The 15,143-nt window shown below is 42.4% G+C and overlaps 2 protein-coding genes across 2 annotated transcripts in view; one reads left to right on the top strand and one right to left on the bottom strand.

Annotated features, from left to right (window-relative positions):
• Positions 1-892: 892 nt before the first annotated feature.
• On the top strand, positions 893-3,136 carry b3gnt7l (UDP-GlcNAc:betaGal beta-1,3-N-acetylglucosaminyltransferase 7, like). The gene has a single exon (XM_041946310.1). The coding sequence runs from the start codon at positions 1,141-1,143 to the stop codon at positions 2,374-2,376; it is 1,236 nt and encodes a 411-aa protein (XP_041802244.1). The 5' UTR covers positions 893-1,140; the 3' UTR covers positions 2,377-3,136.
• A 215-nt stretch (positions 3,137-3,351) lies between these two features.
• cep104 (centrosomal protein 104) overlaps positions 3,352-15,143 on the bottom strand; it is a 36,197-nt gene continuing 24,405 nt past the window's right edge. Inside the window, exons 14-22 of the mRNA XM_041945934.1 lie at positions 14,217-14,417; positions 13,087-13,182; positions 12,710-12,794; positions 11,933-12,005; positions 11,646-11,754; positions 11,396-11,531; positions 9,219-9,286; positions 6,775-6,862; positions 3,352-5,517 (exon numbers count right to left, since the gene is read on the bottom strand). Coding sequence (XP_041801868.1) covers positions 5,387-5,517; positions 6,775-6,862; positions 9,219-9,286; positions 11,396-11,531; positions 11,646-11,754; positions 11,933-12,005; positions 12,710-12,794; positions 13,087-13,182; positions 14,217-14,417 — 987 coding nt within the window. The 3' untranslated portion in view covers positions 3,352-5,386. The remainder of the gene's footprint in view (positions 5,518-6,774; positions 6,863-9,218; positions 9,287-11,395; positions 11,532-11,645; positions 11,755-11,932; positions 12,006-12,709; positions 12,795-13,086; positions 13,183-14,216; positions 14,418-15,143) is intronic.

Raw genomic sequence — 15,143 nt, 5'->3', positions numbered from 1 at the left:
ACAACCACAGCCCCTTTTTCAGCAAGATATTGCACTTTTAATAATACACTGATGTGGAATAGTTGAACAGAAAAGTTTGGAGATTACCCTTTAAATACCTGTTAACAAATGAGGTGAGGGAAGGTGAGACATCATCTGTTGTGTGAATACATTTCTGAAACAACGAATTATTATTATTATTATTATTATTATTATTATTATTATTATTATTATTATTATTATTATTATTATTATTATTATTATTATTCATAATAATAATAATAGATATATAGATAGATAGATTGATAGATAGAATTATGGTCCTGCATACTGGGAAGTTTTTCCATTTAAATATGTTTTCTTTGCTATATTTGAAGGACAGTGAAAGATAATGTTTTGTTTTAATGTACAGGCCAAATTATTTCATATTTTTATGGTCTTGTATTTAAACATAAACCTTTGTTCTGTGTTTTGTTCCTTTACAGCTTTGCTGTGTTTGTATTATGTTGCTTATCTACAGTATCTCTTTGTACTCCCTGGGTGAATTTTATATAGCCGAATGCAATGTATAATGTTTAATAAAGTTTTTTTTTAAGTTCATTGTTTAATTGTTTCCGTGGTTTCTAATAATTCCTGTTCTATTTTACATGTGATGGTATGATTTCCAGTCATGTCGTCTGATACTAGATACAAAAAGCCTGTATTTAAAATAGATCAAACTCTCTGCTGATCGGCACTAACGTGGTGGACACCTGGTGTGTGTGAGAAATGAGAAACCTGCTGATCCCAGATCAGTGTGGATCATTAGGGGGAGGAGATATTTGAGAGAGGGGGGTTGTGGGAGAGAGAGAGCAGCAGGTTCCCAGTCAGTTTGAGTGGAAACAGGGCAGAGAGGAAGAAGAGGAGGAAGACGCCTGCGGACATGCTGCGTGTCCTGCATCAGTTCCCCACACCGAGAGGCGACGTGTGAGTCCACTGAGCGCCGTCATGGGCAAAAGAGGCCCCGGGGCCACTTCAGTGTCAGCGCTCTCACGACACGACCTCAGGGGTCCAAATGAGCAGGGGCGGCGGCGGTGGACTCAGCTCGGACGCACAGTTGTGAAACACTATGATGTCAAAAGGTACAGCGTCTGAGGGTCTCTGGGCGCCGCAGTGAGAGCCATGGATCACTTATTCCGGAGAAAGCGGGTCGGTCTGCTGAAGCCCCTGCTGAGTCTGTCTCTGGTCTTCGCCTCTTTTCTCATGATCCACAAGCTGAAACTGGCAGAGAAGGACGGAGTGGGAGTCAAGCACGCGAGGGATGCCGGCTGGTGCGGATCCGAGTGTTTTTCATTCAAGAAGGGGGTCGTGAAAAATATTTTGGGGAGCTCGGTCTCTCCAGCGCCGAGCAACGATTTGGACGCGCAGAGGGTCTCCAACGGGACCCCGGCTTCCTGGGACGCACAGGTTCTCAACTGCAGCGAGGACGCGTCGGTGAGGACCAAGGACTGGTTCCGGCGCTTGGACCCGAGATTTCACCAGTTTGTCCTGCACCGACACTGCAGGTACTTCCCCATGCTCATCAACCACCCGGAGAAGTGCGCGGATGGAGAGGTGCACCTCCTCATGGTGGTCAAGTCCGTTATCGAGCAGCACGACCGGCGGGAGGCGGTGCGCAAAACCTGGGGCAAGGAACACACGGTGGATGGGAAGAAAATCAAAACTTTATTTCTTTTAGGGAGCCCGACGACCGGCAAAGACACCAAAAACCTCCAGAAACTGATCGAGTACGAGGACCTGATCTACGGGGACATCCTTCAGTGGGACTTCATGGACACCTTTTTCAACCTGACCCTGAAAGAGGTCAACTTTCTCAAGTGGTTCGACATCTACTGCTCCGGCGTGCGGTTCATATTCAAAGGAGATGATGATGTGTTCGTGAACACTCACAACCTGCTGGAGCTCATCGGCTTCAAGGTGGAGGAGCGCAAACAGGCCGACTTGTTTGTGGGGGACACCATCTCCAAGGCGATCCCCATCCGAAACCGGCAGAGCAAATACTACATCCCCAAAGAGCTGTACGATAAGCCATACCCCCCGTATGTCGGAGGTGGGGGGTTTCTAATGTCCTCCCAGCTGGCCAGGAGGCTCTTCGTGGTCTCGGAGGACCTGGAGCTGTACCCGATTGACGACGTGTTTTTGGGGATGTGCCTGCAGAAGCTTCACTTGGCCCCAGAGATGCACCCGGGCTTCAGGACCTTCGGCATCACCAGGCGCAGGGTGAGCCCCATGAACAGCGAGCCGTGCTTTTACAAAAACCTCATCATGGTGCACAAGCTGAGCGCGCGGGAGCTGCTCAGGATGTGGAGCGTGGTGCACAGTCAGGAACTGATCTGCGCGCAAAGAACCTCCATATGACCGCCGACAGATGATGAGCTGTTAGTGGGACCACACAGAGGACTGATCAGACATGATGATCTGGACTGGATCTGCTGAGACATGTAGTGGGGGGGCTCTGTCGGACATATTTCCATCAACACAGTGGTTTTACCAACTCAACATGTGATGATGCTCACGTATGTTGAAAACTTTCTGTATGTCAGATTAAAGCAGGGGAGCTCTCGTGAACAGGTTAGATTCTCTGTCCTCGAGCCCTACTCCGCATTTTCCATTTTGTGAAACCACTAACATGCAGCCCCACAGTGCGCACGCAGCCGGAGGAAGACTCTAGGCCTCTTCCTCTTGGTGCCATTTCCAGATGGGAGTTCCTTCACTGTGAATCTGGCTTCCAGTGTCGATGCAGAGGCATGGGTGTGATGGTTGTAGTGCGTGTTTGTGCAGGCGTGAATAAGACTTGACTTGTTACATCCAGGTGTTCCTCTGAAACTGCTGATTTTATCCACAATTTGACTGATTTCAGGAGCTCAGTGTGACTGTCAAAGTGAATCTGTGGGCTCACAGCACGCAGCACGGAGCAAACATGCATTCATAGTGGAGTCGTTGTTTAGAGTACTGACATTGTACAAATCAAATGGTTTGATTTTTGTAAGTTAATATATTGTTTCATCTTTTATTGTATTTTTTAAGAGTTAATTCATATGTGTCTGATTTGCAGAAAACCAAAGAAACCAAAAGGGCTGTAATGATTTTTATGTAGATTTATGTATGATAGTGTAAATAAAACCAGAGCTCTCTGTCAGCTTTGTAAATACAGAATGAATGTTGCAGCATTTCATTCATACTGATGTGTGAACAGCTGGAGAACTGCATCACACTGGGGGGAGATTTGAAATAAGATGCAATATTAAGCTCAATGCAGCTTTATTTAAACAAATACAGATACTCTGACAGAAAAAACTATTATTCTTCAGAAAATACTGACTATTATGCACATAAAAACACAATAAAATATCCACTGTTACAATAGTCCTCGATACAGAAACATTAAGCCAATGCGATGGCTTGGGAAGTTAAAAACTAAATATACTTTCTTATACATCAACTATATTGCCGCTGTGAAGTTATTCCTCCGCTAATACAACTTTTAGTGTTACCACACACATCAACACAATACAGAGTTTACCTTACCAACACCACCTCAGGCTGTTTAAAGGACGTTTCTGTTCTGGGCTGAGGGTGAATCACAGAGTACAATCAACTTGGTCATAACACTGCGTCATACAACAGAAGTAGCAAATAAAATGAGAGCGTGAACTGTGAATCTAACTGATGTCTGTCTGAGCTCTATAAGTCTGACTTTGTGGTTAACGTCAGTCTAAAGCCACTGAAGTGCTTTAAGGTGTTTGCTGGGGTCAGCCTCGGTCATATTCAGCAGACATCAAGAAGACCTGAAGAAAAACAGGTGCTACACAAATTCTCCTGTATACAGTGCATTCAACACCAGTGTTCGTGATTTAGAGCAACAATTCTGTTAAAAGTCTACTTTCCATCACTAGACTTGTAGAGCATATAAAACTGTGCTAGCCACTCAAGATTGTCAGTAGGCGTTAAGCAGGAAGCTAAATTAATCCGCACCGTACAGAAGAATCAGCGGTGAGGCATCATCCCTTTGGCAAAGTGCTAATTGATTCCCTCTGTACAATCTATTTAAGACAAGACATGAAAATGTAAACAGATGGCAAAGCAGGAAGCTGACAGTTGTCGATGGCTTTAAGACCGAAGCATCATCTGCTGGAGCGGTGCTAAGAGGCAAAAATCCCCTGCTTGTAACTAAACCTCAGTTCGTTTCCATTCCTGCAAGCAGTGTTTCTAACTGTCAGCCATCGTCGTCCCCCTCTTGTAAGATGTAGTGATTGATTGCATATTTAATGACACTGCACTGCTTATCCATGTGAAGCTCTTAGCCTGACTCATCCTGTGCAGGTGGAGATTCTACACAAGTGATCATTCATTTTAGCCTAATTTATATCCTGAGTTTTACTGAAGAGTTTGTGGTCTAAATATCAATTTGACAATGCTGAAAATCTTTTTTTCTCTAAAAATGGCCACTTATTACCATCTTCAAATGAAAAGTTTTTAGCAGTATTGGAGAGCTTGTGCAGCTTTAAAGGGAACCTCCACACATTCTGCACAGAGCGGTTAGTTTACCAGCCTGTGGAAACACATGTTTAATGTCTCCTGTGGCTCCTGAGGAGACGCATCTGAGGAAATAACCCTAATGATGTCAGAGTGATGTCATCAGGATTATCTCGGCTTGGGCTCAGAGCCAACACTTTATAACAGAGAGCCCGGGCTTCAAATGGAGCGGGTGGAGTTTGTGACATGCAGGTATTTTGGCAGACAGACGGGGTCTAATGAGAAGGAGAGGGACTAGAAGTCAGGATATCTCTGCCCACTGCTGCTTTTTTAAAAATCTGCCTCCTCCGAGTCACCCAAACTTAATGGAAGTGCAATATTAAATCAATGAACGGCCCATTAAAGTGCCTCAAAACTGAGATATCCTGAAAGGAGATGTCAGTAAACGGCACACAGTGTGTTCACGTCTACTAGCCCGACAGGTGTGTCATGCCAGAGCTTTGACGTAGAGACACAAGAGGCAAGAGATCAGCTGTCTCTTCTCTGTGCAGACTCTCTGTCTGTCTCACGGATCGTAACGGGACTGTTTATTTAGAGTTAATGCCGTGAATCGCCAGCATCTCAATAAGTGGATACAACACCGTGTTGTAATGCCAGTTTGCACAGAAGCTGATGAGACAGGAAGATTTCCTTTTTGGTAATCTTACAAAAAATAAATAAATAAATCACAAATCAATATTGGTATTTAAAATGCAAAATGTTGATGAATACATCTGATTGTTTTCTAAAAGTGCCGACATGCAGGAAATATGGGAGTGGGGTGGGGTTACTACACAGATGGTTGTTGCTGTTGGGTTCCTCCCCTGGGTCCCCTGGGGGCTTAGAAGCAGATTCAGTGCTTCCCTGGTGGATGTCCTCTGGCCAGGGGTGCCAGGGCTGGGATCCGACTGCCTCTTCCCATGGGCCTGGCTCTGGCCCCGACCGACCAGGCCTGCTTTAGCTTGGCTCCACCAACAGCCCTGCCTGGAGACGCGCACGCACACACACACACACACACACACACACACACACACACACACACACACACACACACACACACACACACACACACACACACAAATCCTTACAGCAAAACTTTGTAAAAACTACTATTTACCAGTAAACAAAGCAGCCTGCATCACTTGGTATGAGTATAAACAGGCAGGTTTCATGAGGTGAGCAGCTCGTAGTGATGTGGCTGCACTCTGGGAGAGATCAACTACAAACTGACTCGGAGTCTGTGCTGCGGTCACATCATATGGCTTACTTCCAATATGCAGTAAGCTACTATACGTTTTCTACCCTAGGGGAATTAGAAAAAAAGTCTCAGATCATTTACTTTACTAAAAGTAGCAACGCTTCTTGTTAAAACACACACTTAATGTACAGAAGAATTAGCACCAAAAGAACAATACCAGCTGATTTCCCTGCTGTGTTTTATAATGGAGGCGGCACGAAGAGCACCCTCACTAACATCATACAAAATTAATACACTTTTATGGAGTAAAAGATAGCAAGTGCTACATATTTAATGAGGGGAGCTACTATTTAGGCCATCATCTATTAACTGGATTAATCATAAGACAAGATGTGTCGGGTGGCTTAACACCTATGATAAAGTACATCCTTCGGGAAAACCCTGAAAAGCAAACACGCTCACTGGTGAGCCATTTGTCCCTTCAGAGTGTTATCTTGTGTGCAGTAACAAAAAACACTCTTGTGTAAAGACGCAATTACAGAGTGCAATCCATCTAATAGCTGTTGCTTAAAATGGGTTGTGATGTAATGAAAACCTTAGTATTAATAACTTTAATATGTTTAGCGTGGGGCTCTGGTGAGAGTGGTCACTCTGGAATCAAGACGGTTATTGAAGTAACGTGAGACGTTGTTTTTCAGTAAAATACCAGGAAACTGGACCAATACAACCCGACTCACCTGTTTAGAAAGCAGGATTCTTGTGATATGACACGAGTGTAATGTGTCAGACATTAACAACCGACTTTGAACCGCTGCCATGATTGCGAAATATCATCCAAAATGGATACACAAGCGGCCACTACACTCGGCTCCAAATTAAATCTGCCACTATTTTTATGTGACTCCTTCTATGTTCTGAGACAGGAAACCAATAGTGGAAAAGCTGCGACACAAATTTTTGGGAACAAGCATGGGCACTTTGTGTAGCCCTCACAGTGAACGTTGGGGAGGTAGGTGTAAGCACAGGGAGTATGAATGCTTTACCTTGTGCTGGCTGGGTTCTCTGGGACACCGCAGTCCTGCGTGAGTTTTGTTTACAGCCCTCTCTGCCCATGAGGTGAGCCTTCCAGGCCTGGAACAGGGACAGAGTAGCTCAGTGAGTCCATTCCTCTCCCGGGCACTTTCTTGATCGGGGCGAAGCCCGGGTGACTGTAGGCCCAGTCAAGGAGCGAATGGCTGCCCTCCCTCCCACTAACACTGCAGTCTTTCATTGGGTCTCTGCTCAGAGCTCTGGCAACCAGAGTGTCACTTCTGTGAGGTTTCATTATTTTTGAAGGGTGTGTGTGTAGTGAGAGACTGCATGTTGGGTATCAGATTTTACATGAGATCACAAATTACAACTAAGGCTGAATAAGTGTTGCTGTACATTAGGGCATATTCTCAATATCTCTCATACAGAGACATAGTTAGACAGGAAGTGGTTTGCAGAGATTAAAAACAATCAAAATCCAAAACATTGAAAGCCCTAGCACCATGTCTTTTTTTTTTTTTTCTTTGCCAAGGCCAGTCACAGTGTATGTAGACCAACAGACTCATATTTCTGATAAGCACAGTAACAAAGGATAACAGGCATTTTTCATAGCATGATATTACATCACAGCAGGAACAGCACGGATAATAGATGTAATTAATATCATTCCAGCTACATGTGCCAGATCCAGTATTGTGCATGCTGTCTCAACTGGCACGGCTTACTGGGACACTGGAAAAAAGACCAGAGCTACCATTACTGATGTTAGTTACACCTGTAAGTCAAAACGTCTGCTATTAAAGAGGCCACTAAACACAACATCAACTAATGCAGGAAAGTGCTGCTCTGTATGGATTCAGACTTTTAGCCTGATAAACATCTGGCCACATCTCAATCAGTGACAATCAAATCAAACAGGTGTTTTCCAGCACCTCCAGCACATCACTGAGTGGGTGTTTAAGGTTATACTAAATGTAGTCTGCTGTGTCTTATAGTTATTCCAAACTAACTGCTGCCACTGCTTAATACATTACTTCTTGTCACGAACTGTTTACAAGTCAAATAAAGAGAGCGGCAAAAAAAAAAAAAAAAGGTTTAGTTAATTAATTAATTTCTGTTCAGCTTTTTTTTTTTTTTTTTTCAGACAGCTGACGCGTTCCTTCTGGATCGGCCAATCAGATATCAGGAGCGACATTATCAAATTCTGAGCGCTGGACTGTTGTTCAGACTTTCATTTCTGGACAGGCAGAGCCAGGACAGGTGCTGGCCCGGCAGCTCTTGTGTCTCCTTGACTTGCATGATTCATTAGACGCCACAATGACAGAAACAGAAGACAAATGAAAGGCGACACTGTTACACCTTTGAGTGGGGCAGGAAATCTTGTTCGCTGCATTTTGAACTTCTCTATCACCAAACAGCGGACTAACACAAAGGATTAGTGATGGATGAGCAGCACCAAGGGCACTGAAATACGAGTTTACTGTTTACAAAGATAAGATCACACTATTTTCCCTGAGGTTATGTTATGTAATATTCAACACTGAGTTTATACTCAGTGTCTGCTCATAAGCTTGAGTGACAAAGTTTGCTTGAGTTTCCACATCTGTTGATTACTATTAAAATGAGATTACAGGTAAGTCTTTAACCCCAACCTTTTCCTGTTACAGATCAAACATTTCCCACATAATAACACAACATGAGCCATCTCAGCAGGAAAACCGCCACCACTGCTGGGATGAAAGGAAACCTGAACTTGTCTAATCTTACAGCGAGAGAATGACTCAGTTTTTCCAGCGTTTATAATTAGTACCAAAAGAACCGCACTGACAGGAAAAAGATTTGGAGAAAGCACGGCTATCAAAAATGGATATCAAAGTTTTAGCTGCAAACAGCTAATCTGGACATTTCTTTTCCTTCAGCTAATAGGAATGTGAGGAATGTGATTCACTTCATCTTCACAAATGAAACAGGCCATTAAGAACAAAGGCTTCGCCTCCTTTGAAGTCTTTAAAGGCCAACCACAGCGGTGTTTTACCTCAACACCTGTTTGCTTCTCAAGCCCAGTATTAGATGCTTTTGCGTTCCTGTGTTGGTATAAATGAGAGAAAATAGAAAAGCTCACTGGGGCTCTAGTTCTGTAAAAACCATACTAAATTCAGCTTGTTCTCCCTCTCGTAAATTTGATTACCTAGGAAGCAGCTTTAGACAACTTGCTTTTTAATTCAGCGAAGAAACAATTAGCATAAAATAGCATCGGCTGCAAAATTCACATTTCTTTTCTAGTGATGAAAGGGACACAGGTGTTCCATGCCACACCTTTTTGTTGCTTATGCCGCATGCTGTACATCAGCTCAGAATTTTCTTTAATCGAGCCATCGCTTCACAAGAAACACACTCACAGAGATGCAGGTGACACAGTCGGATCTCTCGAATCCAACATCAATATACAAAATCTCACCTCTTCTCCAGGCAGGAAGTTGTTGTGACACAAAGGACAGTGGTTGGATGCTTTGCCCGAGGTTGGGGCTAAAACAGAAACAGGACACCTTTAAGCCACCTGTTATACGATAAGAGAAAAGTCCCCCAAAACTAAAGAACAGCATTAAATACAATACACCTCTGAGGAATGGGAACATTAGGGCCAACACAATGTATTTTAACTCAGTTTCAGGTTGTGTTAAGCCAACAGGGGTAAGAGAGACTTTGGACCAATACAAAAGGCTCAGTGGTGTCAATTATGTATGGAGCCATATGGCTTGTGACAGAGATGTGGTGAAAGTCTTGATACAGTAAGCCTCTCTCTTCAGGTTAGTAGCTACAGTAAGAGTAAACTGGAAAAAAAAACAAGGAGAAGATCCGACAGGAACAGCTGACATCTGATTTCTGATAGTAAATACTGGTAATGGAGCTTGGTAGTTTTCCAAAAATCCAAAACCAGCCAACACTACGGAAAAAGTGCTGACTTTTGATTTCCTTCCGGGAAGTATTGCGAACATAAAAGCATATCTTCAGGATCATGTTTTTCATGTTTTAGAAGTGTCTTGATTGTTACCAGAGAAGTGCTGGTACCTGTCAGTGGACGACTACTCAGTAAATTATTAAATGAGACAGACATCTCAGCTGCACTGGGTGCTAAATTAAGATCAGCCTCATGAGTCCAGGCTGTGGACAATCAAGGTAAAAACCAAGAAGATAAACACATGAGCCAAAGTGTGTTTATCTTGCTGAGGTAATTGGTAAATCAGTGTTTCAGGAAATGTGTCTTTTTGCAGCAAATGTAATGGTTAATCCAAATGAGGATATTATGTTCTTTGCAAACCCTATGGCCAAATGGCCATTCTTATTAAATAGATAATATCAAGCTCAGTCACCAGTAACTGTGGGAATAAAATAAGAGATAAAATAAAACTTTATCAATCCCATGCCAGGGAAATTCAATTATTTCATGCAGCAAACAATAAAAGATAGACAGCGAAAGATAATAAAAAATAAAAGAAAATCACCTGTATGGTGCTCTGTGGAGATTTGTATGACTAGCAAATGAGCTGACTAGCTCCACAAGTAGTCACTTCTCTAAGTAAGGCCAGGTGTAGGATTTGATGACAAGGATCTTAACTCTAATACACAGCCAAAGTAACCACATAGTTTTTTAGTGGAATCTTTCTGAATGGCCAAGTCAATGACCTGACCTCAGTCCAACTATGTTTCTCTTAAAGTCGACCACGCTGAAGGCAAAACACCCCCACAACAAGCAAATGTGCAGCTGGCTCCGGTATAGACTTGACAGAGCTTCACCAGGGAAGTTGCCACGTCTCTGCTCCACCCAATCATTTACTGTGAAATATCTAAAACCAAATATTCTATATGATATATGAATATAGTGGCTTTCTGTTAGATGATGTTGACTTCCTGTTGCCTGTCATTTAAAATTGGGGATGATGTAACAGGATGATGAAGATGTAAACACCATCAAATTGCAACACTTTAACCTCAGAGCCTTTGTCTCATTTCACACCTTATAAGATGGAGTAAAAACAACAAAAAATGATCATAATGACCATGACTCTGTGTTGTAGCCGATAATGTGACCACATTGCATTCACACTTCCAAATGCTGGAATGTGGAACATGAGAAAGCAACTATTATGTAAAACACAAACATGTGACATTGGCAGCGCATTTGCATAGATGAAGTGCATGTCTGTTTACTTTGTTCTCACCTTATATTTTGGCTGACGTCATGTCCTGTGAGTTGATTAATGCGGCCTTCAAATATTGTAGTTGATATGCACATTTTCAAAGCTGCAATAAATTGCATCAGAGAATGCTGCCCTTTGCCACACAAAGTGTGACAGTAAAGCAGTGTTGGCGGAATTTATGTTGGATCTGTCAAATATCTGATAAAGATCTGTGACATTCACATCTTGGGTGTCCACAATTCTGGCTTGACACTTGTGTTTTATGTCATACCCCTATCTCGCTCCCATTTTCCCTTTCTGAGGCTCAGCCCAACAAGGACAAATAATAATGAAAAAATCATCCTATTCAAACAAAACCAACAAACTGCATGACTTTCATCACAAAGCAGTTTCAGAGACTTTCCAATGGCATGAAAGAGTGAGACTGAGAACTCACGGTTGCAGGCAGGACCGTGGACAAGAGTAAGATCTTCAGTGGCGACGGCCTCTGAGCACTGTGGGCACTGGCTGAACTTGGACCTGCTTTCACATTCAGTCAGTAGGTGCTCTGTCAGACTGGCTATCTCGACTACCTGCAAACACAACACAGAGCTGTACAGAAGAGCTTTAGGAGGTGATTAAACAGCTGAGCTGATGTTCTTCTTTCAAGTGTTCACGCCAACACTTTTGAAAATGTAACAGGCTACCTGTCTACATTCATCGCAGCGTCTCAGCATAGGACAGTGTTTCCAGTAGTGAAGGTCCAATCCATCCGCTGTGAAGGACTCATCCTTTTTATCGCAGAATATACACAGGCTGAAAGATCAGATCAGGCTCCAGATCAGAGCAAATTCCTTCAAAGCACTGGCACACTATCAACATAAAAACAAAACACTAAAAAAGAACTGAGTGCATGAAAATTGCACACTAATACTGTGAAAGTGAGAATCTATTTTTGGCATCTTAAAGGTACATTGAGTTATGGATCACTTACTTGTCCAGATAGTTGATGGATTGTTGGACACCAATACTGTTTGTTACCTTGTTCTGGGGTACTTTTGTGACAGCTGGAAATGGAGAAGACAGTATCAGTTACTTGTCAAGACTGCACTACTTGGAGGCCACCGATCAGTATAAACCAAATGAGACCAAACTCTACAAGAGAAAGAAACTATACAGGCCTTACAGAACTTAAACATGAAAACAAGTTTGGGTATATTTATGCCAAATATATAAGATTTGATACCTGGTTAATGGGTAATTTCCTCATGTCAAGCTTTTAAGTTTTACTGGCAAAAGTAATAAATACATCACTCACACTAACCTAGCTACAAATCAACATTACAGTTGTAACTAGCAAAATGTCCTTACTGCTATGTTTGCTGTTATATGGTTACTGATTCTGATGTGCCTGCACTCTGTCTCTACATGATCATGGCAGAAATGACTGGCAGCATCAGTGTCATGCCTTAGATATTGCTATATTGCTTTCAAATGGAGTGTTTATGTCTGTTAGTGGCATGATTGAATGATGACAAAAGTGATAAATGACCATGGGCTCTCCCATTTATATCACAAGTCATGACCTCAGAGCCATCTTCAAATAGCATGTTGCTGTTTAGTACCATAACACAATATTTCTTCATGCCATAAAGCAATCTAAATCAGACCTGGTGCTGTACAGTGTGTAAGGACGTTCGACTGAAGAATCTTTGGCGTGAGTTGGAACAGAGGTGCTTTTTTCAGCTTTTTTCTATTTCAGCATGTGTACCTTTGCCAGCTTTTTGAAACTCTTTGTCAATTTTGGGAGCTTCTTTCTTGGGCATTTGTCCTTTGGTGTGTTCATTCCCTCTCTCCTTCACAAGTGGACAGAGAAGTATAAATACTTATCAGAAAGACGTCAGAGAAGAGATGCTATTACACAAAGAAAGCTCTATACAAACTTAACAGTGACTTTATACATAGACAGTTTTGGATAAATGCTGGAACTCCTTTTCATATTATATTAAGTACCAGTGTTGTTGTCTGTACATGTGAATAACTGAGTGTCTGGCCACCTATAGTGTAAAAAGGCTGTTTGGAGTCAGAAATACAAATTAGTAGCCGTTACAGAAGTGACATAATCGGTCAGATGACATCTCCACCTACTGTGATCTCTTTCAAGGCAGCCAGCTGTTCCTGAAGAGAGTGGATCTCCTCCTTCTCTTTTTGCCCATCCTGCAGACCACCTCTCTTCTTTAAAGTCTGGGTGAAAAGTAACAATGGGTCAACCTTATAGTCAGAGTCAATGTGCTTCTTTCTCTTATTCATATCATTCCAGCATCACAGATCCTTCTCGCTCACCACCCCAGCTTTCGTTTCGTTATTTTCTTCTTTTTAAAGTTGCATGACTTAAAGCTCTGCAGACTCTGACTCAGATGCTGTGGTGACGTGGTACGGCTGTTTTGCCAACGACTGAGGCAGATGAGCGCATGATCACACATTTAAGCAGTAGAGCACTACTCAACAGCGGTCATTGCATTACAAAAAGGCTAGGTCTCTTGGTGAGCCACAGACTTTTAGGTAAAACAATATTTCACGATGCCAGTGTTCCAACACAAGCTGGCTTGTTTACTGGCTGGATTTGCAGTTACTCTAGTTCACGACAACAAATGCTAACCTTTACCGCATTGGTGTTGATAATATGAAAAAGGCAGTCAGGTGTGTTGTGCGATTTGACACACAGTTCAGTTGGTGATGACGGGAAGCAGTTGAAAGTGCATGCACAGATCTGGCATGGGTAATTTGTTTAACCCAATAAGTGAAACGCATACATGACTGCCTGTGATGGCTTTGGCAAAGGAAGCAGCGGAGGCCGTTATCTCTCCGTGCAACACGAAACCCTGCCTGCCTCCTCTTTCTTGTTACGGTCAGCTTAAAAAAATAAAAAGACATGACATCATGCACTCTCCTCGACAAAGCTCGACTCTTTTCAGAGTGCTCCCATCTGCCATGTCTGACAGTTTCACTGTCCACCTACCAGCTGCTCCTCGCTGACTACAATCTGTTTTAAATAAGTGAATAGTGTGAACACACACTCGGCCTGGCAGTTTGTTCAAAATGATTTTAACAAAGTGCATGCAGACACCCATATAAATGTCAGAAATGTTACATTTTGTTTGATAAAGAAACAGGAGATTTCTGTTATTTCTAATATTCCTTCTTAAAGTGAAGATGATGTTAAATACCTACAAGAAATTCTAAAAAGAAAGAAAAGAGGAAAAAAAAACACTTCTTGCCTGAGTCTCCATCGGCTTTCCGTCAATTTTGGCAAAGCCATCAAGGAGGGTTTTGTAGAGGAAGTTATTCAGTATGGCAGCATCATTGGCTGGAAGGTAGCCGAGAACAGCAGCTCGGTGCTGCTGGTACATGGATAAGATGATGCGCACTGCCAGATCTCGAACTGGTGGTGCACTGTGCTCCAACGCCGCTGTACAGAACTGACAGTGGAAAGCAGGCTTTCTATTAACATGTGAACACTGAGCAAGAATTTTGAGTGACTGTTTACTGTTGAAAAATATGACGCAGTGGACAAAGATACCTTTTTTGTTGTTGGCATGAAGCTTATTTTGAACAACAAGTAAGATTAAATTTGAATTGATAAATAATTAAATAAATAACTCTTCTACACACCTTGAACTGAAACAGTATGTTGTTTCCATTGGAGATCATAAACCTGAGCAGATATCCACTCATACATGCACTTAAGTAAGTGGATTGCAGTGGTTTCTACACAGTTATCTAATTTCATAAGTGTCATACAGAGTAGAAACCAGGTTTCAGTGATCAGGATAGCAGACTATGGAAACTTGAGTTCCCCAGCTAGAAATCTCCTGAAGAAAGCCAGTTTCTTGGCAATGATAATGCAAAACAGGGTTTTAAATCTACTTTTTACCAATCTACATGTGGATGACAAAGATTTTCAGACTGTATCCCTGCAAAGTAGTGGGATGAAAGATCATTCCAATAGCGATGTATTCATATCCTCTGAGTAAACCTTAAACTAACACAAATTGCTTCCAGATGTCTAAATATGTTGGTTTCCAGTGCAGAGCCTTTTGAGTGTAAGGTTCACGTGTGATATAGGGAAATAACTGGACCTGCTGCAGCTTTCTTAGCCTTATGTAAGGCACTTTAAATTGCCTATGTGAAAGGTGCCATACAAC

This window comes from Chelmon rostratus, chromosome 10, assembly GCF_017976325.1.
Source record: "Chelmon rostratus isolate fCheRos1 chromosome 10, fCheRos1.pri, whole genome shotgun sequence".
Taxonomy (NCBI): domain Eukaryota; kingdom Metazoa; phylum Chordata; class Actinopteri; order Chaetodontiformes; family Chaetodontidae; genus Chelmon; species Chelmon rostratus.
This window is presented reverse-complemented; position numbering and strand designations above follow the sequence as displayed.

Excerpts from the sequence above, each read along its gene's own strand:
- b3gnt7l (XM_041946310.1), top strand. The coding sequence starts at position 1,141 with ATGGATCACTTATTCCGGAGAAAGCGGGTCGGTCTGCTGAAGCCCCTG.